The sequence below is a fragment of the Acipenser ruthenus genome, chromosome 9 (assembly GCF_902713425.1).
Source record: "Acipenser ruthenus chromosome 9, fAciRut3.2 maternal haplotype, whole genome shotgun sequence".
Lineage (NCBI taxonomy): Eukaryota > Metazoa > Chordata > Actinopteri > Acipenseriformes > Acipenseridae > Acipenser > Acipenser ruthenus.
Window position 1 is genome coordinate 46,660,095 of NC_081197.1, and position 25,975 is coordinate 46,686,069.

Consider the following 25,975-nt stretch of genomic DNA (forward strand, 5'->3'; position numbering starts at 1 on the left):
ATGCTTGCCTGGGCTCAACTAAACCATCACCGTGATTGTACTATAGCTTTACTGCGCTTTGCTATGATGTTATTATACCTCACTAAACATTTACAAGCGTATTAATGGATGAAAACCAGATGGGTAATGTGTTCAAACTTAGTTAAGTAAAAAAAAATGCGTACTGTAAATAAGCTTCATACCTTTATATCAATTTATTCCATGTTTCACAGCCACACATTCAATTCCGCTTCTTAAACTGAACATTTTGGTGTGATGGTGTTTTCATTCTTTCTCTGGACCCATAACAATATAAGTACAGCCACTGATACCCTTAACAAACTTAATGTTAGATTCTTTCCTGGGATTATGTAATGTTATACAACATTTCTCTAGAGTCTCACTGCAAATTAGACTTTGTGAGTAATTATCCATAAACATACCAGTAACTGAAATAAACACAATATAAATGCAAACTTAATGGCATTTCCCTTAGGTCCAGAACAAAGGTAAAACTGGTAAACTCAAAGGGCCCCAAACCACTGTAACGTGTGTGGGGTCTTAAAAAAACAGTAAAAATAACTGCTGATAGCTCCAAATAAAAAGGTTTCTTGGAACCTTTTAGGAAAAAAAAAGGTTAGGTGAAATGATGAATGTTCAGTCTGTAAGACCTACAGCTGTTAGCTGTCTAGAAAATGAGAAGAAGCAAAGATTTATCACAGGTTGAATGAAGCTTAATATTTAGGGAGACCTGGCTGACTAATCAGAGCATTCAAGTCTGCAAGTCTGCACTTTATAAATAAGGAAACATAGCTTAGGTGCTTGTTTGGCAGGTGGTTTTGTATTCAAGAATGTACTGTATATTCATGTTTCACTAATGTCAGTCTCAAAACCGATTCATGCCATGTTTCCATCTGCTCCATGTAACCAGCCTGTAAAAAGCAATCTCATGTTGATACAAAAATTAATCTGCAAACACAAAGGTCAAATGAATTCACCAGCCTTCCAATTGTGTGGCTTTCGCTCTGCTGCCCCTGTAAAAAGCTGGATCAGTTTCACACTAAATTGTAGTTGCATATGTGCAAATGGAAACAAGCAATATGGACCATTCTGGTGAACAGACTCAGGAAAAGTCTAGCCCTAACTTCCACAAACTAACAGCAGTTGTCATTGAGCAATGGTCAAACAAATAGAGGACCTATACCATATTGACAGTGATATGGTAGGTGTTTTCTACTAATTTGTAAAACCCCTGCTGTATCTCTACCAAGGTGAGGTTTGCATATAGCATAAGGTTTCCACAATAATGATAAAGGGAAGACAGGCAATATCTATAAGGGTGAATGCAAACACCCCAAATTAATTCAGTCCTGGAGCAGACCCTGATTCATGTCTCTAATCAGAGTTGTACAATGATTTAATGAGAACATCGAATGGCTTCTGTGGGGATATCATATTCATTCTACAAGAGGAAAAGATCATACAATTCCACAGCCAAAAGTGAACGATGAATTATTAATAGCCTTAAACAACCCAGAGGATATAACATCTCTCATCAATAACTAATCCACAACTTGATCATATTTCACAAATAAATGAAGTAAAACTGTGTTAAGCTCGTTCAGGTAAATAAACACTTTGGAGCACAATAAGCAGCTGACAGCAGGCATTGCACCCGTATGGTTTGTAACTCACTGTACATGGGGCATTATTTAGAAGTGGGATCGTTACATCACTGCTTCTGTTTGATACAGTCTAATCCAGCCCCTCTACATACCGGCATTCTATACAATGTGTGATAATTTCTGGGTCCCAACCAAATCCTTATGATGTGATACTGTACCCGCTACAATCCGGAATCTGTGTCGACTGAATACCAACATGAATAAAAAACATATAAGTAAGAGAATCAAATCCTCAAGACAAAATGATAGTCAATATGACAGGCCAGTAATTTGTTCTAATAGATAAAAATAGGTTCAGAAACAGCACAAGTAATGCTTTTAAAACTAGGAATCGCATCTCCATGGAGATCAAAAGTTGCCATAGCAATGGCTGGAGACCAATATAAAACTCTTTATTTTCATTAGGAATACTTTGTAGGTTTCCATTTACTGTCTTGTTGTTTTGCATTCCTGCTTTTTCCTCTTTGCACATGAATTTGTCTGAACCCCTTCGGAAAGCACTTTGTGGATTAGCAGTCCATTAGAAGGTAGAAACGGATCAACACAACAGTGAACCAACTTAGCCTATGATGACAACAGCAGCGCTAAAATACTCAGCTAGAATGAGTTGGCTGCAGACCCACCCACCACACACCACTCTCAACCTTCATTCTTTTGTGAATTGTTGTACATGACCCGTTCTAGAACAATCGTTACATTTTTAAGAAGGTTACCTTTTCATCGCACATTGGAAATACATAATCACTCTATGAGCTATACAAGCATTTGCTTTTTGCCTTATACATTTTAGGAAAAAATTACAGCAACACTAAAAACCTCTTTCTTTCTCTTTGATGGAAGCCATCCGGAACATGTTTTGTTCTGTATGCAACCAGTGCAAAACTTCAATTGTTTGACAAAAAAAAAGAGAAAACACATTATAAAACTGTAAATGTTATAAAATTAGTAAGAAACAACTTTTTTTTTTTTTGTGCTAGTTTTATAACATACATAGTTTGTCCTTGCAGAAAAAATAGGCCAAACCTTGCACCGGTGCAAACAGGACAAACCCAGGTCTGTTATCACTGGCATCTTTTTACCTCTTCACTGAATTTGCTGAAATCTGCGAAGTTGAGTTTCCGGACTGGCTTTTGCTGTGAAGGTGTTTCTGTGGTGGAAACAAAGTGCGGGATCTGAAAACAGAGTCAAACAAAGAACCAGTTTACAAAGAATGATTTGACACAGTGTAGATATTTGTTATTGATTATTGAGAATTAATTTGTATACGTTTACAGTGAAATCCTGACAGTACACTGTGGTCAAAGAATCTTTTTTTATTTAGTAGTCGCCAATTAGTTTTTTGTTATTTTCTCACCGATTTAGTAGTGACCAATAATAATAATATATATATTGTTTTAGCTCAGCTCACCGCTACCACCCCTGCGCTGACTTGGGAGGGGCGAAGACGAACACATGCTGTTCTCTGAAGCGCGTGTTGTCAGCCGCCCGCTTCTTTACACACTGCAGACTCACCATGCAGCCACCCAGAGCTACAGCGTCAGAGGACAAAGCAGCCCTGGGAAGCTTACAGGCAAGCCCGTAGGTGCCCGGCCAGACCACAGGGGTCGCTGGTGCACAGTGAGCCCAGGACACCCTGGCCGACCTAGCCCTCCCTCCCCCCCGACTTTACATGTAGAATCTACACAAACGACTCCACATTGATAAAGTTAAAAAATGAATATAGAATATAAATAAATAAGATTTACAGAAAAAACAGATTAATCTCAGTTGCATAAGTATTCAACCCCTTTGCTACTGCAGCCCTGAATCAGCTGAGGTGCAAATGATTTGTTTGAAAGGTCACAAAATTAGTGAAATGGTTTCAGCCTGTGTGTACTCAAAGTGGTTTAACTTGTAGATAATTTCCCTCAGGTATTTCAACTTTCAAGCTGCAACTCACATAGTGATCCAACAAAACAACCATGAAGACCAAGGAGCTTTCGAAACATGTCAGGGATAAAGTGGTAGAGCAGGAGAAGGGTACAATAAACCAGTCCCTACACAAAGCTGGCCTGTATGGAACGGTGGCAAGAAAGAAGCCATTACTCAAAAAGCCTCATCTTAAAGCACGTATGGAGTTTGTGAAAAAGCATGTAGATGATACTGCAGACATGTGGGAAAATGTTTTGTGGTCAGACGAGACAAAAATTTAACTTTTCGGTCTAAATTACAAGTGTTACGTCTGGCGCAAGCCCAACACTGCACATCACCCAGTCAACACCATCCCAACTGTCAAGCATGGTGGTGGCAGCATCATGTTATGGAGATGCTTCTCTTCAGCAGGGACTGGGAAGCTTGTCAGGATGGAGAGGAGAATGGATGGTGCAAAGTACAGGCGAATCCTTGAGGATAAACCTGTCTGAGTCAGCCAAGACTCTGAAACTGGGGAGGAAATTCAGATTTCAGCAGGACAATGACCAGAAGCACAAAGCCAAAGCCACACTGGAGTGACTGAACAAGAAGAGAATTAATGTCCAGTCAAAGTCCTGACTTGAATCCAATCGAAAATTTATGGCGAGACTTGAAGATTGCAGTCCATCGACGATCCCCAACAAACTTATCAGAACTGGAGCAATTTTCCAGTGAAGAATGGGCAAAAATCCTACTGTGCAAATTTAGTAGAGACCTATCCAAAAAGACTCATAGCAGTAATTGCTGCAAAAGGTGCTTCTACCAAGTACTGACTTAAGGGGCTGAATACTTATGCAACCAGTAAATTTCATTTTGTACATTTTCTTTGCAAGTTTTGCTGACATTTAACCTCCTCCTCATATAACAGTGTTCAGTTTAACCACTACAGCTTTAAATAATAATAATAAAAAAAGTTTGTTTGAAAAACTCTGCACATTATTTGTAATTCAACAAAATGTGAAAACTTTGCAGGGGGGTGAATACTGCTGCAAACCACTGTATATATATATATATATATATATATATATATATATATATATATATATATATATATATATATATATAAATAAATCAACCAACCAACCAGTTAAGAACTGCAGTGTACACACTGATTTATTCTCCAATTAAGTCTCCCATATTGCCTGCAAGTGAGGATTAATTGGCTTCCTTTTTTCCTGTTAGTCCTGCCTGATTTGAAATATGACTGCACTGTTGTGAGGGAACGTACTTAACTTTTATTCGCCCCAGATTCATTTTGTTATATAATTACAACCACAAAATATGTACTTTAACGTTTGTTATTTAAAAAAAAAAAATGTATCGGACAGCATCAGTGTACTTTTCGATGTTAGAAGCAATTCCATAAAAAAAAAAATAATCATTTTGGGATGTCAGCAATATTAGACTACTGGCAAGCCCAAGATGTTTTAAAGCTCAAAAGTCTCTTTATTACAATAGACCCATCAGCACAAAAGGCCTTGGGTTTGCCATTAGTCTGAAATAAAAAAGAAGTAACTGCTACTTCAGTCATGCGTGATGATAATTAAAAGGAGAGATATCTTACAAACTTTGGTTTGACAAGATATATAGAACAATACTCCAATAAACCAATGGAAGTGAACAAGAACAGTATTGCAAGTATGTTTCAATGAGATCGGAAAAGTACTTGATAAGGCCCTCTAATTTAAAACCGTGAAAAATAATTTCAGATTTGCTGAGAAGCTGTTATGGTAATGAGAGCTAACAGATTCTTGCTCTGAATGAATCAGCACCATAAATACTGCTTGGTGGGAACTGATACCTTCATTGATACACTGGCATTTCAGTACTACAGATACAGTGCCTTGCGAAAGTATTCGGCCCCCTTGAACTTTGCGACCTTTTGCCACATTTCAGGCTTCAAACATAAAGATATGAAACTGTAATTTTTTGTGAAGAATCAACAACAAGTGGGACACAATCATGAAGTGGAACGAAATTTATTAGATATTTCAAACTTTTTTAACAAATAAAAAACTGAAAAATTGGGCGTGCAAAATTATTCAGCCCCTTTACTTTCAGTGCAGCAAACTCTCTCCAGAAGTTCAGTGAGGATCTCTGAATGATCCAATGTTGACCTGAATGACTAATGATGATAAATAGAATCCACCTGTGTGTAATCAAGTCTCCGTATAAATGCACCTGCACTGTGATAGTCTCAGAGGTCCGTTTAAAGCGCAGAGAGCATCATGAAGAACAAGGAACACACCAGGCAGGTCCGAGATACTGTTGTGGAGAAGTTTAAAGCCGGATTTGGATACAAAAAGATTTCCCAAGCTTTAAACATCCCAAGGAGCACTGTGCAAGCGATAATATTGAAATGGAAGGAGTATCAGACCACTGCAAATCTACCAAGACCTGGCCGTCCCTCTAAACTTTCAGCTCATACAAGGAGAAGACTGATCAGAGATGCAGCCAAGAGGCCCATGATCACTCTGGATGAACTGCAGAGATCTACAGCTGAGGTGGGAGACTCTGTCCATAGGACAACAATCAGTCGTATACTGCACAAATCTGGCCTTTATGGAAGAGTGGCAAGAAGAAAGCCATTTCTTAAAGATATCCATAAAAAGTGTCGTTTACAGTTTGCCACAAGCCACCTGGGAGACACACCAAACATGTGGAAGAAGGTGCTCTGGTCAGATGAAACCAAAATCGAACTTTTTGGCAACAATGCAAAACGTTATGTTTGGCATAAAAGCAACACAGCTCATCACCCTGAACACACCATCCCCACTGTCAAACACGGTGGTGGCAGCATCATGGTTTGGGCCTGCTTTTCTTCAGCAGGGACAGGGAAGATGGTTGAAATTGATGGGAAGATGGATGGAGCCAAATACAGGACCATTCTGGAAGAAAACCTGATGGAGTCTGCAAAAGACCTGAGACTGGGACGGAGATTTGTCTTCCAACAAGACAATGACCCAAAACATAAAGCAAAATCTACAATGGAATGGTTCACAAATAAACATATCCAGGTGTTAGAATGGCCAAGTCAAAGTCCAGACCTGAATCCAATCGAGAATCTGTGGAAAGAACTGAAAACTGCTGTTCACAAATGCTCTCCATCCAACCTCACTGAGCTCGAGCTGTTTTGCAAGGAGGAATGGGCAAAAATTTCAGTCTCTCGATGTGCAAAACTGATAGAGACATACCCCAAGCGACTTACAGCTGTAATCGCAGCAAAAGGTGGCGCTACAAAGTATTAACTTAAGGGGGCTGAATAATTTTGCACGCCCAATTTTTCAGTTTTTTATTTGTTAAAAAAGTTTGAAATATCCAATAAATTTCGTTCCACTTCATGATTGTGTCCCACTTGTTGTTGATTCTTCACAAAAAATTACAGTTTCATATCTTTATGTTTGAAGCCTGAAATGTGGCAAAAGGTCGCAAAGTTCAAGGGGGCCGAATACTTTCGCAAGGCACTGTATATATAATCTCAGCCTCTGCACACATTGTGCTTTCACTGGCTACAACTTGGAAACATGAGGCATGCCCCTGAAGAGTATCCCAGGGAGTCAGTCCAAGTGGGTTCAAATTCACTGTGTTCATACCTGTGCTGCCAAAGGCCTTGGAGGGAGAGCTGGTGGGGGCAGCCAACCACCCTTGAACCCTAAAATAAAAGATTTACAGGACATTAGAGATCATAGTCATCACAAGCAATGCGCTGTATTTGCTTCACAAATGGAACTAAATTAAAAACCATTCCTGTGTGTGTGTTTTTTTTTTAACTTCTCCCTTATTTGTTTATTTTTTTGTGATGTTTATAATAATTGTGAGTGATTCTGTTGCTTCAATAATGATGTAAAGTTTCCCATACTGTTGTTGCAGACATGCTTTCAGAAACAATCACGTATGCTGTTGAAAGATAAGTCCTAAAGCACTGCCTTTTTAAAAAATCACGTACGCTGTGACCTGTCCATGCTATTGGAAGCACTTTCTCTAGTCTATACAATACAGTGATTTTTCTATAGTTCTTATTCTCTGTTCACACAGTCTTTATCATGAACAATATTATATAGAGAGTTACTTTCATTTGTGCCAAATAATACAAGCCTATAAAGTAATAAAGGACAAGGGGACGTTCTTATTATGAATTAAGAGGAAGTCAAGAGTGTACTAGGCCAAAACGGATTATTTTTTTATTCCCTATTTAAACCGAATCCAATGAAGATGCAAAAACAGCTGCAATTTGTTACTGGGGTAGCCTGGGAAACATAAAATATAGAATGTATCCCAATGAGGTGCATTATTTGGTACTCACACCAAATATGAGTCTTGTTTCTTTGCAAGTCTTTTCTAAATATTTGTTGAGTTTATTATAGAATCAATAAATAAAATGTGCCCTCTGTTTTTAGAGAAAATTCGCATTTTGGGCCCTTTGATAGTTCTCTGCTGTGTTAGCGACTGAAAAACTGCATTCAGAACCCTACTTCAACACATACCTTTTATGCAAATTGTCCAGTCTGTTAGGTATGTCCCTGGAGAAGTAGCAGCTTGTCATGGACAGCTTAGCTACTATCCTACTGGAAAGCAAAACTGACAGGATATAGGCCGAGATATTGATTGTTTTTTAGAGATTGAATGTGCATGTACTGTACACTGCTCCCTCGTTATTTGTGAAATGTGAAATATTGAAAACTGTGAATTACTGAAGGCCAGTACTGTTGACAAGTACAGTTGACTTTCCACACAGCCTAAGCATGAAACCAAACTCTCAAATTATAGAACAGAAAAAAACAAGGAAGCACTGTATGTAATCATTGTGACAATGTGTTTTTTCCCCACCAGTTTTGCATTATAAGAAAGAGCTGTTTTAAGCCACCTTGACTATTCTGCTGGAAGATTGTGTTGAGGTCCAGAGAAGATGCTCGGGAGTGTGTTTTCTGTGGCCTGGGGGGTGGCGTAGGGGGCTCCTCAACCTTCTTCATGGCATCGTCTATTGAGGTGCTGGAGTATGACCTGATTGGGTATTAGAGCGTTAGAATAGAAGTCACTATTCACACAAGTTCACACGCATTAGAAAACCAGCAATGCACATTCTGGAGTATTTTTACAACAATTCCATACTGTATATAGCACATTTTCTTTAAGCAATGGAACCTCAAGTAATCCTCTCTCCAGATCCAAGTGGAATTTGCAGTATATTTTTATGAGCTAGGCAGGAAGTGTTGCGTGACAGTTAAAGCTGGCATGAACATGTTTTTTTTGTGTTTCTTCATATTATATTCATTATGAATTTTAAACTCAGAGACTAAAACCACAGCTGAAGCAGCAAAAAAGGCTTAAATAAAGAAAGGGCAGAGAGTTTACCAGACACAGCCTACTGTTTATACAAGTTAGGAGGAAAAAGAAACTATCATGTTCCAATATCTGATTTCTTCTCTGGCAAAATACAGAGTTCATATGCTCCTCAGTTATTCTACATTAAACCCACTTACAGTACCATGCTGTACCTGCGTATGTCAAGTTTCCCATTCTATTCTACGATTGGTTTCTCAGTTTAGCGTTTCAGGTTTCATTCTCTAAGGCAGTGCTAGTACTGTGGAATATGCAATGAAAGTTGGGGGAGGGTCAGGTGACATTTGTATCCAATTGCGTGTCATGTAGGGATTCCAATCTACCTGTGGGCGTTTAGAAGATATATAGATATATTGAGGGAAGCCATTCAACTTTTATAAGTATGTGTATATATATATATATATATATATATATATATATATATATATATATATATATATATATAGAGTGTTTTAAATTATTATTTTTTGTTTTATTATTAGTTTTACTTGTTTAGTTATAGTTTACATCGTTTTTAGCGAAAGCTAAACATGGCAATGTACGTGTTCTTTCTATAATGAGCAACGGGAGTGAAGGTGGTTCGGAGGATTTCGATACCAGTGACAGTGATGCTGACTTATCACTCAGCGATGATGATGAAGAGGATGTGCAGCCAAGAACAGTACAAACTGTACAAACAAAAGAGCATGCAGCTACTTTACAGGTAAGCCAGCTGCAAACGGGAAGTTGTTTGGTTTGAAAAGGCAGTGCTGTGGTGAAATACTATCAAAACACAGCACTGGGTACAGGCAATGCGGCAGCCAGATCCATCACAATGCTTGCGCAAAGCAGCTGTGTACACACATTTGTGACTATCCCTCCAACACAAGGGAAGCAGAGACTGCAACAAAGGTACAGGGTCTGCTACGAAAACGAAAACAAAAGAAAAGACACAAGAAAAATGTGCAGTGGTTGCGAAGGCAACCCCGGGTTCTGTTGTATTGAACATTTCAATAAATGGCACAGAGCAAGTCGATAATGGCACACGTTTTGATGTTGTTTGATTTTTATTTGATAATTACTGTTTACTGATTATTATTGTTATTAGTGTTTTTAGCAGCGTTTTTATTTTCATTGTTCAAAAAAAAAAAAAAAAAGTGTTTTTATCTCTATATTGAATATGGGTAAGTAGTACACAGCAGCATAACGGGTTAATGAGAAACACAGTTTAGGTCATTTATTTGTGTTTTATTCATCACATGTTAACATTTTATAGTAATAGTAATAACAGGTTTGAAAACATTATTATTATTATTTTCAAAATCTGGTACCTGGGAATGGTTTTCATTTTTACATCTGTAGTTGAAATGGTTAACTCTGAAATAGCTGCTAACTCCCAACATGATCTTTTTTTAACATCCCACAAACACTTAGCTTTAAAATGCTATTGTCAATCTGATTTACCAAGAAACAAAATGCTTGTGTATCTCCGGCCTTACTACTGTATATATGTTTTAATATGAGTTTATGTTTTGGGGTATACAGTCTAGAAGGCCTGGCCACCGAAGGGAGCTTCACAGGGCGAGGCAACCCGATGCACAGGCGGAGACTGGGTACTTACAGAATCTCATCCACTGTCCAAAAGAGCTAGGCCAGTTGGCTAGAGCAGTTATAGAGCTGAAGTATTGCCTTACGTGCACTACCTCAATCATAACCCTGGACGCTATGTGCTGCAGTACATTTTGCTTGACAGCTCATAAAGAATACGGTACCTCTGTCTTGTTCTTGACTTTACTTGGTGCTCCAGCTCTTGTGGAGGATCTGAAAACAAACAGTGACATGAAGTTAAGGCTTCCTTACGGAGTTAAGGGAACACTTTCATGACTAACCACTTAACCTCCAAACATTTTGGATCTAGACGTCTGTCTAGATGTCTGTCTGGGACCAAACAGCATGTTTGCAGGTGTTTTAACGGGATCAGTGGCCAGCCTCTGAAATAAATGATTCCTGGAGATACTGTACAAGACACGCTGATTTGCTCTGATCTTCTCTATGCCTATTTCACAGTATGTTGCACACTTTGCTTTCAGCTTGCTGCGGTTAATGTCTGAGAGATGATTTGATTGCAGGTGATATTTCTGCTGTGTGTATGGCAAGTCATATTTGATGTTCTGAAAATGAGCCAAATGGGCTAAAACTTATGACTGAGGTGGATCATAAAGTTCAACACTGCCAATTGAAAATCTTAAACCATATGGTCTGGGAGATTCACTCTTCTAAGCCAGAGGATATGAAATTTATTTTTTAATCTTTTACCTGATTTCAGAAGCAGCTTTAAAGTTCTAGTTGCCTGCTATAGGCATATGTAACCCAGGCTGTATCAGTCAAAGGGTCTTTGGTAAGTAAGAGCAGGCACCATGCAGTGAACAGCTGTGTACTGATAAACACAAAATAAGAAACCAGGTCCTTAGCACCCGTTCATTAAATTGCACTATAAGGCACTTGGGCTGATTAAGCCTGGGTTACAGAGGTCTATGGCAACAAGAGCTACAGCTAAACCCAGTACAAAAGCGCCTTTGAGTGATTGCATGCAAAACGAAAAAAAAACAAAACATGGATAATGTAATTTGAAGCTAATTATTTTGTTTTTGTATTTAGTAATTTATTTAAAAACTGTTATCTCCACCGTATTTTGTATCTCAGTATTTACACATTATGCTATTGTAGGTTTCTAAATATGTATGTTGCTATATTATACAATGTAGAAAAGTTATACTTTTGTACATTACTGTTATTTTTAATAAATACTCAATATGTACGGTACATTTTTCCAACATACTGCATTACCTATGCATATACTTAGAAAAAATATTCAAATTACCTCTTTTCTAAACTAAAAGTTAAAAGTAACTTGATTTGATCAATCTATAACTCACTAGAATCAGCTAGGGATAAAATGTACCCTTAAGTCCAGTAATGCAGTTAAACTGATGAAGGCATTAGCTGATAAGTTTGTCTCCATGACTAAGAATGACTATTGATCAAATCAAGTTACTTTTAACTTTTCTTATGGCGTTACCTCAATTTATGATTGAGTGTTTAAAGTTAATAAGTTAATTATTTACTTACTGTCATCATTATTCTCTGGTCTATTTTTCTTAGTACTGTTTAACTTCCAGTCTGAGAGTATTTTTTTTTCAATGGAAAGTGTTGATCAGAATTGATCTCAAGTTGTTCAAAAAAGAAAGCACAGCACCACCCTAGCTGTGTCCCTTACGTGTCTTACTACTGCTGCAGCCGTCTGCATTCTATTCCTTTCACTGTGCTGTGACAAAAGCTCCGGCCCAGCTGCCACAAATAGGTGAAAGACTGAAAACTTTATTACAGTAAATTAAATAGGGTAGTGAAAATGACATATGAGAGGAACCATTCTGAGGCAAAGCTCACTCCGTCTTTTTTAGGTAAATACAGTTCAGTGAAGTGCTCTGTAATTAATTAAATGAACAGAATTCATAGTGAATGCACTAAAATAACACCATCCTTAAACTCTTTTTTTTTCAGCACAATTAACAACCAGTGTGCCATTTCTCTGCTGAGACAGGAAGTATTTCATTTTCCGTTTTTAACCTGGGTGTGTCACCTTAAACACTGAAACCCAAAGCGTCAATTATTACAATAAGAATTACATTTAAACCAACTGCATTTAAAACAAGGGAACAAAACACAGCCCTCTTTAGCATCATTGATATTACTAACAACCACTGTTCATCAGTTATTTTATTTATTTCACTTTAAGGCATTAAAATAAACCTTATAAATGTTTACTATAGTCTATGGTATACCAAAAATTGCCAAGTGTAGTAAAGCATAGTAAAAGTATGGTAAAGCACAAAGACTGGAAAATGGTAGAAAACTCTGGTAAAGCAAAATTCATGGTTAACCTTGGAAAATGCATAATATAAATATTGGAGAAGCAAGGTAAAATGAAGCATTGCTGAGCAAATCTATCATGGTAAACTTTTAAAAGGGCCATATTAAACACTATTAGGCAGACATGGTGTATTTTTTCTTTTGTTTCTTTTTGCATGTTCAAAACATTTCCAGCAGATTTCTTACATTTAACAAAATGGTCTCCAATGCTATCCTTTCTTATTTAATTTGCAAATGAATACTACAGGAAACAGACAAAGCCAAAAAGCAAGGAAGCATTAGCCATAATCTTTCTCTACAAAAGAAGTGTTCCAATATCTGAACAAAACGTCTGCAATTATTTTTAGTGATTTGTAAAAATCCATTACATGTAACTCCCTGTGTGCTGTTCTGATTCATTCAGCTTGCCTACCACCTGCATTCACTTTTGGGGTTATTGTGCTGGATGTATTCATTGATCTTTATTATAAGTGGCCGAATACACACATATGTTTAACTGAACATCACTGTGGTTCAATAGCAACAGTGTGCACCAGCCCTCACCCATTTTATTGATACATATAGGATATACTGTTTTCCATTTTCCCCTCTGGTTCTATTACTATTTCAACACCAGATCGGGTTATTGGCACATGGGTCAGTGAATTTCATCATGAACATCATTAATGCTTTACCATGCTTCACGGGTCAGCCAGGTCAGAGTGTGTTGTCGGCTTCTTTCTAGAACAAGCTGCAGTGGTGCCAATTTTGATTCTAAGGGCAAACGTGCTGGGATGACACCATCGTCTAGTATTCATCTCCAGTCTCCTTTGGACGAGCAGTGGGAAGTGACTTATTACACATCGGTCAAGCTGGGGAATTTGTAACTCCCTGGATCATGACATTTTGACATTGCCAAGGAGCAAACCTGACCCTGTGCAATGCCACAGTAAACTCAATGCAGTGTCACAAAACAAATGTTGAATGTTTTCATTGATATCTTTGTATCATCACCTAAATATATTGATATAATCTAAATGAAAATAATGAAAAAACATTTTTTTTTTTTTAGAAACAGATATTGTAGTGTTTTCTATACTTTATGTGGCCTCTTTAGTTTCAGAAGCAAGCAACATGAACTCCTGATTCTGAAGAATGTATATGTTTAATTGTAATAAATAATATTATAAAAAAAAAAAAAAATTACTACATTTTCTTTTCTAAAAGGTAAAAAAGTGACCACTGTTCTGTGCCTCAAAGCTTATTCTATGATCATTACACACTGCTACCTTTGTTCTCTTCAATACAGGGTTTCTCATCTTGGGTACTGAAATGGTTAATTACGACTTTGATAGCTTTGGAATTAATCAGTACTGCAGTACTGTGTTTTTTTTCCAGTTTTTATGAGTGGTAAACGTTGAAAGTTAAATAGTGTATAAGTATTTACTTATTTAGTTTTGCTTGCTAAACAAGGAACATGCTATACTGTATATACAGTTAATGATTTAATAAAACCCACAACAAGTTTTATTAATATTGCAATTCATTGTCTCTGAAGCTGTTCTGTAGTTATATGGTTTGCAGACACGCTCACTACCTGTCTTAGCAGACGGGGTATTTTCCAAAGGTGTGTGTTCAGCTGACGTGTCTTTGAAAGCTGGGTTTCTCTTCGGGCTAAAGGCTGCAGGAAACCAAAATAAAAATAAATATAATGAAGTTATTACCTGCTGTGTAGCATTAAAAAAACAAGAATGTTTCTTAAACAATGATCAGGATCATTTTTACAAGGTATTAAATGGAAGAATATTAAAAAGCAAAAGATCGGATGTTTTAAAAAGTTCGAAATTGAAACCTGATTTTTTTAAACCTGAAAACTGTGAAAAGTAAATGAAAATCAGAACCTGTAATTATAACATAAAACACAGATCAGGAATTAAACAAGTCCACTACCTGACATGCAGCTGTCAATCCTTGGCTCTTGCTTCGGTGTGCTTTTATCAGATAAAGGCGAGTGTGTGGATTCTAATGTGTTGGTTTCCTATAAAGGCAAATAAGAAAAGCTAAGACCAATCAATGCATTTTGCTCACCCAATTTCAGAAATAACTAAATGCTGGGAAATGCATGTAATGATTTCTTACTGGTATATTTTGTGTTTGGGGCCCTACATGGGTTAAAAGTAGGTCATTGGGGTAGATCTACATTTAGAGTTGTTTTGTATTTGGAAGGTCAAAAATAATTCTCACGTAAATCACAGGGAGGCATGGTACATTTTGGTAAACCATGGTGTTTACCATTGTTAAGTAAGGGATAAACAACATTAAGTGTTGAATTTGAAAAAATAATTAACTGTTTCAGAGATTAAAGTTATTGATCGTTTTGTTAAACCTAAAACAGATGAAGACCTAAATATCATTGCCAGCTATCTGTTTTCGAGAAGTACTCAAAATGCAAAATGTAAGTGGGCTGTAAGCTTGTTTGAACAATGGTTAAACGAAATAAATGCAAAAGCTATATGGAATGTGAAATGCTAAACTGAAATCGCAAGCCCTTTTCTAAAGGCCACCGCACACTAGACCGACCCGATAAGACCCCGACACGACGAAATCGCGTCGGTTTTGTGTGCAAAATTGTTCAAATGATTGTTGTTTAATAAAATGCTATTCGCTTTTCTGTTGAATTGTTCTGACTGTGGTTTCGTTGATGAATCCGTTTTCTGTGGATTCGTAGCACGAACAGTGAATTAATTAATAAACAATATATCTGCCCTGTTCTCTCCTAAACCACTGTTAGTTACAAGATTTAGTTAGAATTAATCAATAAAAAATTTGACTGCGGAAAAATTGAACTGAAATCTCTTATAATGAAGTTTGATGGAAAAAAAAAAAAACCATGTGACAACAAAATGATGAAACGAGGATTTAATGTTAACCAAGATGATCTTAAATGGGCTTTGCAGGAACCGCTTACCTGTGGAGCAGTTCCGGATTCACCTTCAAATACAATGAGGGGCGCCGGTGTAGTGAGCAGTTCATTGATGGCTTTCCACTGCTGAAACACACAATAAGAAAGTTTACATATATACACAAACACAGAATTAATTTATATTATCTCATATATAATTACAAATTAGGAAAATAAACATTATCAGAGCTATTTACTCCAAATTGTTGTTAGGTGTTTCAGAAAGGAACAAAACAGCCAATGAAGTTACCAAGTTTCTTATTCATTTTAGAATTGTAATTGCGTTACTTTTTTCAGAAAAAAACAGCACTACTTGGTAAATAGCGTGAATAGCTTTGGGAACTGTATTTCCACAAGGACATTGACAGATGGGATGCTATACTTCAGGATAGAGAAGTGCAGTTTTAACATTGCAACAGCAGCAGAAGAAAAGTGGAAATATCTTTCTATTCTATGTTCTAGTTTTTAGTTTGGTAATAGTAGTCATGTTTTATTGCACAGCCCTAAATATAAGTTTAAACAGAAAGTTACATTGCCTGAGAAAGGGTGTGATCTTTTTAACTTTACTTTCTCACTGTAATTTTAGGGATACAATTATCTTGTGGGATAGCCACCACTGTTGACTTCTGACTCAGTGGTCAGCTCTCAGTTCCTTAGAATGGCCTACATGTTGTTCCTTGTGATATATTAGCAACATCTAATTGTTATGGTTTTGTATCTCCCTGAAACCATCAGGTTCAAGATGCACATCAGCAGCAGGATTAGTGTGTCTGTGCTGCACACTGCGGTGGATGCTTTCGTGCACCAACAATTCATGGCAATACTTCACATGCAAATGCTGTTAAAAAAAAAAAAGCTGACCTCAGGTGGCTGCGTTTATTCAGTTTAAGGAGCCAATCAATTTTTAATTTGACTCAGAAAGTCTTAATGAATTGAATCCTGCATCCCAATAGCAAAATAGCCATGATTGTCTTTTCTGACAATGCAATGTCAACCTGCTGTAAATTGCTTAGAGACCTTGTGTCAGAATCCACATCTGGCTGATGATGTCATCAGGTTGTGTAGGAACTGTCCTCTACATGAGCTGGGCTATATTATTAGTGTGGGTATTAGAGTATGGAGGCTACAGGAAACTGCTGGAAACTCTTGTAATGTGTTAGATGTGGTAGTACACAAAAAGTACTACTTCTAAAATCAGCCTTTATTATATGTATGGAAAAAAATTAAAAAATAATAACTTTAGTGCAGCCTTTGCATTGAGAGGTGGCAAATTTAATTTGAGAGCCGGGCCTGGCTTGACACAACCTAGTCTGTTATCCCAACAGTGGCACAGATTCAGTTTTGGTAAGACTAAAAAAAGATGGCATTTGGCTAGAGTTATCTGCTTTCAAAGCATTTGCACTGGAGAGGAGGCAGTGTAAATGTCTAGTTAGCATTCAACTCAGCACACGACTGGAGAAGCAGCTAGCACGGTTTGCACCATTATCTCTATAAGAAAATACACCAACACTAATCAAGTAAAAATGCAGCGTGTACCAGCTCCACTCCTGCCTGCATCTGAGTTCCTTGTGAAAACACCAAAGATTCCTTTGACAAAGGACAGTGCATATATTTGAACAGAAACAGCCTATTGATTTGCGAAAACAGCATCAACGCTGTGGATATCTGTGTTTCTAAAGGGCAACATTTGAGTTAAAAACACAATATTGTTTTACCTCAGAATGAGCTGGTTCTTTCTGTTGACTTGATGGCACCAATTCAGAATAAGAACCCAAGAATACCCCGTCACGCTTTGTCTTGGGAGACACTAAAATAAGTAAAAATGATAATTACTGGTCATTATAATCCTTTATTAATAATAATAATAATAATAATAATAATAATAATAATAATAATAATGTAGATTATATGTATAAAGAACACGTATTTGGGCATGATTGTCAAAGTAATTTTTATAATTGTTGTGCCTCATTGCTTGTGTAATAGAGCAACGTTTCAGATTATTTTGCATTTGAATGTGGCCAATATTCATACAGGTCCAGTACAACTGCTTCCTAACTGATTTAAAGTATGCTATCATCTAAAGGTTTTGGGTGTCACCATGAAAATGCTTCATTCTGCTGCCCGCTTCAGATGTTATCTTACTGACTGAGCCCTTCTGTGAGACAAACAGTGCCCATGCTAATCAGTACAATGACCCTACTGTTACAGGGTCTTTTACGGCCAATGGTGGTGCTAGTAAAATATGTTTAGCGCTCACTTCATGGTTCCATGGCAGCCATGCTAACTTTATAACCATGCTATGAATTGGTTGGAAAGCTGCATCGGTTACAGCTCAGCACTACAGGACAAAGAGTTCCATACATGAATTTACTGTACCATGCACACGCATAATTTAATTACCTGCATCTATTTGCAGAAAAGCAGGCTGCAGTGTCTGGGGCAGTTTTTCTGGTAAAGCGTATCCGTTCTTACGGGCAACAATGAGGTGGAAGGCAGCGCAGAACTCGGGTAACGTCAGGGCTCCATCGCAGTCAACATCGCTGAGTTCCCTACCAACACAGAAGAGTGGCCATCTTGACATGGAATGGACTGAAATAAACCCAACTGGTGCCTTGGGGTATTTTCCACTTAATTAGAAGATTTATAATGCAGTTAAAACCTGTATGTTCAAAATAATGGTCATACTTACACACGTATACACCTGTTCTATGACAATATGTGTATATATAGATAGATAGATAGATATGTGTGTGTCCAAAGGTCTACATCGGTTCTCATTGCAGTTGACAATGTTCCTTTTGCAGTGCTTACTTGTCACTTACAGCAGGTGTGTATCCAATCAACACAATGAAGAGAACTGGTCTGTATGTTTTTGTCATCAAATAATTTGTGAATCCATCTTACAATACTGGAGTCATACTTCATGATAATAGTGTATACATCCCCTCCTCCATTTTTTGCAAGCATGTCGAAGGGTAGTGTGCAGTGCAACAATGGATGTCTAAAATGTGCATTTTTAAAACAAACACATGCAGCAGCAAATGTTTTTTTAAAAACATATTTAATACTGCAGTCAGTAACATTCTTGATCCCTAAGACATTACTAAGGTGAAATGACATGCTTCCTGGAGATAAGGCAATCAAACTGTGAACTTTCTTTAACCCAGTGTTGTACCAGATATCAGATACCAGAGTGTTGTAAAACATTAAAATACATGTTTGCTATGACATTTGTTTCTTTGAAAAGCCACATTTGGAGACTTATGTAGCCAATGGATGTGCAGGACAAATACGTTTAATGGGATTATTAAACATCTATTTGTTTAATCATCTATTTGTTTTAGTTTTTAGTGGGTCCATATCAGATAGGAAATAGGAAATCTCGCCTGAAACAGCTACTCAGGTTTTGCCTACTTCTTTTTTATAAATGTATTGTCCCCAATTATTTTCCCTCAATTTAGAATGTCCAATTAAGTTCCTTCACCTCAGCAATCCCGACAAGAGCTCACGAGAACTGAAGGTCAGTGGCCGTTCTCCGATCCCACGACCAGTCCCATTTCCTTTCTTACACCCAGGAGCATTACAGCGGATGTCGGCAAGCTACAGGCCTCTGGAACACAGTGGCAAGTCCTGCAGGAGTCCACTTTGAGCTCACTGATGCATGAACATTTGGGTCTGCATAGCGAAGTGAGGAGAAACAGTCCCTAAAGATTTTGCCTCCCTAACCTGTGGGTGTCACATAGCCAACGTGATGCTCCCTCTGGAGTCTCTGAACATTCAAAGACCTCCCCACCCCCACCCACCCATCCATCTTGCTTACTACTTGTGTTGCTTGAATTATGAACACTGCTATATAAGCTGTAATACCACAGCCACTTTTGCAGGGCACAACCTTCTTTTTCACAGATATTTAGTTTTGCTTTGTTTTTAGAATCCGCCCTTCCATGAAAACTACTGACTGGATACAAAGTCTCACGAGAAAGTCTCTTTAATTCTTGTTTAAGCCACTTAATACATGTTCCAGCTGTCAACCAGAGCTCTGTAACGGCAGGCCCCAAATTCCATGGGGGCTGGGAAGCATCCATTGGAATATGTTTGTATATTATCAAAGTGGTAAGCTTAGTACAAGCACAACACTCTGCTATTTTAAAGCTATCCCAGCAGAACTGTTCTGCAATTAGAAAAAATGAGAAATATTTGATCCTGCAGAAAATCTGAAACAATCTGGCTGGCTTACTGATTTTGATTTGGTAAGAGTGGGAAATTATTAGGATTACTTCCAAGACAGGTACCTACAAAGCAGGGGAGTGTCTAGTCTGGTGATGTGGGAGACCCCATGTACTGTACCTAGTGTCATTTTGGATTGGATCACTGTGTTTACCCTTTGTGAAAAAGGGTTTGGGGCCCAGTATAGAACACGAAAGCATGAACATCCCTCTCTTACTAGGTTTTGTCACAGTGCAATCACAAAGCATGTATTTATTTTAGTAAGTAATTATAATGTATTATAATATTTTATATTATGTATTATACTTACCATATATGGGAGAGTTCAGGTATTGAAAGCTTAGATTTTGTAAAGAAATTCTTAGCAACAGAACCTATGAAAATAAAAAACACAACAGTGTAAGTACAGATTTTCTTGGATATTATCTGGAGGCATGTCAGGTGTACAGTGCAGTATCTGGAGGCTGATGGGACTGGTTCCGACATCTAGAATTCTATGTAGAGCGCCCTCTGCTTGCACCAAAGAAATTAAAAAATAAATTGTTAGGGGGAAAAAATGATGTGCGACTTTGTAGCTTTAAAGTAATACAAAAATCAATGGGTTTCTACAATTGCGAAGATCAATGTTTGCTTATTGTATAGAGCTCTACTGGGGTGGACTCAGCAGAACACACTACTGTCATCTTCTATTAATCAGAAGTTTGTTTTTAAGTGCTAACTACAAAGTGCATTGGGAGTTTACTGTTTAGGATAAAGACGTAATTTACACAGAGAGCGGTGAGTGTATGGAATGGGTAACGGCACTATGTTATTGATGCTGAATTATTAAAATCCTTGAAGAAAAGATTAGACAGGGTTCTGGGATCAATCAGCTTCTAGGAACAGGACAAGCAGTGATGGGCCGAGCTGCATCCTCTTGTTTGTAACTTTTCTTATGCTCTTAAAATACAGGTCCTTAACAAGGGAAAGCCCACAGCATGTAATACATAATAGCTACAACCGGAGTATTCATCTAGCTAAAACTTTTACCTCCTCAATGCGCCCTTTAGATATTGCTTATATATAAGTGCAGTGCTCATTCGGCGCAGGGTAAAAGAAATGCTCCCATAGCAGTTCCTCCCATTTCAGTCTCTGTGTGCTTAATCAGTCACAGCTGAGCGTAATTACACATACCCAGATGGCCACAGGTTCAGGTGTAAAATAGGCTCACAGATTATTAAGACTGAAAAGATTTTCAGTTACACTAGAAGAATGCTAGCTGTTACTCTGATGTACTGTACAAAAGGATGATGGCACACCACTGAGACAAGACACAACTACAGTATAACACCAAGGGGTCAATGTTAATGATCTACACATACATCTGTTAACCAGAATTTTCACTCTGCTGCATTTTTATTGTGTGTAATAATAATAAAAAATAATAATAATAAGTCTGTCAATCTTCACCGCTGGGGGAAACCACTAGCGAAATTAATATAGACTCATGTAAAAAATACTACAACACTGTCCAAAAACACAACAGATTCCTATTCTATACTATGTATTACTGTATACTATAGGATACTATTTTTGCACCCTACTATACCATTTTATTCTATGGGCATTTAAAGGGCACTGCATTTAGATCTGCCATGGTTTAGATAATTAAAATAGAACCTCCCTCTCCCCAAAACAACTAAACTATCCACATTGGCAGCCCCTCCGCATTGGTTTAGTATTTTGCTTCTACCTGAAATGAGTGAGCTGAGGTCTGGCTGCAGAGATTTGAACTGCATGGTGTAGTAGTCCCGCTGTTCTTCAGTAATCCTCCAGGGGTCATCGTGGTAGTCAGCACTGCCCTCCTCTGCTCTTCTCTCCACTGAAAGGGCCTGTGGAGCCAAGCAGGCGCTGATCAAGACAGTGTCACTGTTCATTAACACGTCCCATTCGCACACAGACAGGCAGCTGAAAGGTACTGTTCAGAAAGGATATTCAAAGCTGCCTAGAGAAATATGCTGTGACGATCATTTAACAATAATTATATGTAGTGGCAATGAAAACCGAAGAAAATCACAAAACAAAAGAAAAGATGTAAATTTGGCTGCATTGTGTTTGCTTTTAATTTTCAGTTATATTATACAATGTAACAACATGTTAAGTGTCAAATTGCAGGAGCTTCAGGCACAATGTAGGCTGCGTATTTTATTGCAAAGAAGGCAATACAACATATTTAAAAGAAAGAGAGTCCAGCTCTCCAGGCAAAAGCAGAGAACGGAAATACAGTGAATGCTGGTATTTGCTATGTATAAAGGATGCTCGACTTGGGTAATGGAACGCCAACATGGTGATGTATATTGGAACCAAACACTCCCAAGATCTTTGTATAGTGAGTGGACAAAACATTTCCACATGGGAAGAGAAACATTTTACCTGGCTGAACAACACGTCCGGTATACAGTCATGTGGCATGTTGACTTTCAATCCACACTCACTATAGCGCTTCAGTGCCGGCATGGCATTTCACACAAGCAGTTAAGACGGTTCAGTGCCGTCTCTCAACCACTTCGGGAGGTGGTTCAGAGACGGCATAAAATATGACGGATCTGTGACAATATAGGCAATTCACACAGACCAAAATGCCGCATCAGTGCCGGTTCTGAGCCATCATAACTCATCTGTGTGAAAGGGGTAAATAAGAATGTGTCATGACCCCATAGGCTGTATAAGGTTAGAGGCCAGGCACCAGCAATTTAATCCTTATATAAAAAATTATATACTGACTAGGGAAAAAATCCAGAATCCTCTAGCCCTCAATGTATGTGTCTATCTTTCTGGACAGTGCCCCCCTTCCTCTTGCCTGTAGTACTTGTAGTGTTTAAAGAGTAGTGATGGCAGATTTACTAACATTAATACTAACTATTAGCACTTCCAGGGTGCTTAATTACCAGTAAACCTTTATGTGCCATGACCAATTCCTCTCCAACAAGTAAATTAACAGTCATTTATTTTAACAATACCTTTAAATTCAAGACTGGCTGAGTGGGTAATGTGCTAATCTTTCACCACTCTGCTCGAGACCAAACTGAGGCCTAATTTAAATGGCACCACAATAGCTATACTGCCATCATTTTGATTGAATCCAGGCCTGAAAATATTCACAACTGACTCCTTTCTACGCAGTCTCAAGAAGAGTGGGCATGAATGGGAAGGACAGACAGGCTGGACTGATCCCCAGGATCGTACTTCCATACATGGCTTATTTCTCAAATTAAGCAAATGAAACCCAGCACAACAGTTTTTAAAACGTGTTTACCCGCGTGACTGCAGAATGCCCGAGTGAAGATTTGGATCCATAGTTACTAGGCAATGATACTTGCTGCTGGAGCAGAGGCCGACTCAGGTGTTTACTTTCACAGGAAGCTGTAGGAGGCAAACACAGGAAGAGGGAATGGTAACAAATGGAGGACAACTGCCTGAAATGCTACAAAGTATTTTTTTTTGGTAGAACTCTTATATAAGTGATCCTCTAAGTTTTTTGGCCTCAAGCACAGGTATATGGCTCATAAGGTTGGGGGTAGGAGTGTGCTGATATCTGTACGCGTATTTATCAACAGGCATTAAATAAATCCATTCATTAATGTGTTAATTTCAAAACAAGAAAAGCTGTCCTTCTCTAACCTTTACAAATGGGTACCAATTGATGGCAATTAACTTCCACATTGGGTGTTTTAAAAGCCGACTAGCAGCAGATTTTTCATCTCATGCTGACATTTTTACTGCCGTGCCGAGGCTGTAAACTGACAATGACAATATTATTTACAGCCTCAGTATGACAGTAGAGCAATACAACTGTCAGCGTCCCAGGTGAAAGGAAAATTCCCTAACAAACAGATTTTAAAACATTCACTGGGGAAGTTAATTGCCCAACACAATTGAAAGGTGATGGAAGGATAGCTTTTCTTGTTTTGAAATCAACACATTAATGAATGGATTTATTCTTAAAGGCAATTGTGAGTGTGAGTATCAGCACACCCCTAGTTGGGGGCATGATCATTTTTACCTTCAGACATTCATCTAATTCATTCCAAAATCTAAAATGAAACCATAAAATACAGATTTTTTAAAAACAGAAATTGCGAGCACGCTGCAGTGGGTATAATGACTTTACTTCCCCTTCTACTACATAAAGCATAGGTAAGTTGGAGTGGTAAAAGGTAAGGCTGCATTAATGAGGAACAAGCTGAAGTGTACTAGGCAAAGGGCCAGACCAAATCAAAGTCAGAACTTAGTGAACGAGGACGCGAAAGCATTCACGGTAATAAAACACAAGAAAAATTCCAAGCGAAATCTCGCTGACTGCAAAAGTGGGTTGAGAAGGGGGAGTGGTTTGCTATCGCCCGACCAAATCTACTCAATTCCAGCTATAAATCACATCTCAAGACTTTCGCAGGACCAGATTTTATAGTGAACTTCGAAGTTGTCAAAACTATCGTGTATTAAGCAAATGGTTAAAAAAAATAACACTAAGTAAACATCCTGATATTTGAAAAGAAAAAAAAAAACAAAAACAGTAAATGCCTCAAGACGCTCCACTGACCTGTCATATATCGAACGAACACTTGCACACAACACTGAATAATTTAAAATTAATAATTTACAGTATCAAATATTATTAGATGTATTATGCCTATTATTATGATAATATATGTTTTCTTCTTTACTAATTTTTTTTTGCACCAGTTCGAGTTAAATGTTTAATAAAGCAATATTATTTCTTTAATAAATACAAACAATTTTCTACTCACGGATAGCTTTGCGTGGAGCAATGTCTCTTTCAGTGATGGTAAAGCGTTTCAGATACACAGTATTTTCTTTTTATTTCTTGTCTTTGTGGTGTCCACGACAAACTTTTTACAGTATTTTTAAGTCCACGGGCATGTAGGCTGCTTGTAAGCTGTGACGTCCGCTACTTTCGTTCCAATTTTTCATTTCTTAAAGGCACAGTGCTCCATTACTCAAACTCGAGTAAAGCAAATGTAAACAAACTGGAATACTAATAAAGAATGTATGAATCTTTTAATCACAAAAAGGCATTGAAGCCGTGGCTCAGCTCACTGTGTCTCTGCTGCAGATTGAAAGATGTATGTCATTAACACATTGACACGGAAACACACACAGGCATACCGGTAATTAATTAATGTAATGGTTACACACCTGCACCAATTAAATGTCAGCAGAATTATATAACGGCTACACACCGACCTTCTTCCCTAACAATGGCTGACATTGAGGCAATTGTGATACTTTTAGAGATAAGAAGATGACGACGCCCGCGTCCCATTCCTTACACCTTCAGACCCCATCAAAACCTAACACAACTTCCTGATCACCTCCTGGTTGATCGTTTTCGGTTTGATCGTAACACTATAGAATACTTGTGTGATGTGCTTCAACCTTATCTAATGTCTGTGCAGCTGGTGGCTGCTTCTGACCGATTCATTAAGTTTCCACCTGTTGAAAGCCATAGTGTAGCAGGTTCTGTTGGAACATTGGGATCTTATTGTCGTAGAGTGGCTGGTAAATACTCCCTCCTGCCCTCCGAAGACCTGACCTCAAAGGCGCCAATATGAATAAAATGAACATTTATTTTTTAATTTGTAGTGCCCCAGCTACAGAAACTCCCCCCCCCCCCACCCAATCTTTTGAAACCAAAGTTACGCCACTGGTCAAAGCCAGGGTTGAACGTCAAGCGTTTGCTCATTAGATTTCCAAACTGCTGCAGTAACATCTATTGCTGATAATTGGAACCCAGAGAAAAAACGCAGCTTCTAGTCTGTGCATCCGTGAAGACTGTCTGCACTACACTGCATTCAGCAGCACAACCAGCTCATCTTATCATAATCTCTATAACTCTCTTCTGAGGCACAGCATAATAAAAATGGTTTCACAAAACTGTTCT

At 38.0% G+C, this 25,975-nt stretch overlaps 1 protein-coding gene across 3 annotated transcripts in view; it reads right to left on the reverse strand.

Moving 5' to 3' along the window:
- Positions 1–25,975, reverse strand: part of LOC117406208 (ralBP1-associated Eps domain-containing protein 2-like) — a 63,533-nt gene that overhangs the window by 12,314 nt on the left and 25,244 nt on the right. For 2 of the 3 annotated variants that reach the window (XM_034010142.3, XM_059030115.1), the window contains exons 5-16: positions 23,330–23,436; positions 21,767–21,905; positions 20,345–20,408; positions 18,208–18,356; positions 17,520–17,611; positions 15,811–15,891; positions 14,793–14,880; positions 14,440–14,523; positions 10,706–10,754; positions 8,479–8,615; positions 7,208–7,266; positions 2,744–2,836 (exon numbers count right to left, since the gene is read on the reverse strand). In XM_034010142.3, coding sequence (XP_033866033.3) covers positions 2,744–2,836; positions 7,208–7,266; positions 8,479–8,615; positions 10,706–10,754; positions 14,440–14,523; positions 14,793–14,880; positions 15,811–15,891; positions 17,520–17,611; positions 18,208–18,356; positions 20,345–20,408; positions 21,767–21,905; positions 23,330–23,436 — 1,142 coding nt within the window. The remainder of the gene's footprint in view (positions 1–2,743; positions 2,837–7,207; positions 7,267–8,478; positions 8,616–10,705; positions 10,755–14,439; positions 14,524–14,792; positions 14,881–15,810; positions 15,892–17,519; positions 17,612–18,207; positions 18,357–20,344; positions 20,409–21,766; positions 21,906–23,329; positions 23,437–25,975) is intronic. The other variant, XM_059030116.1, reaches the window with a different exon arrangement.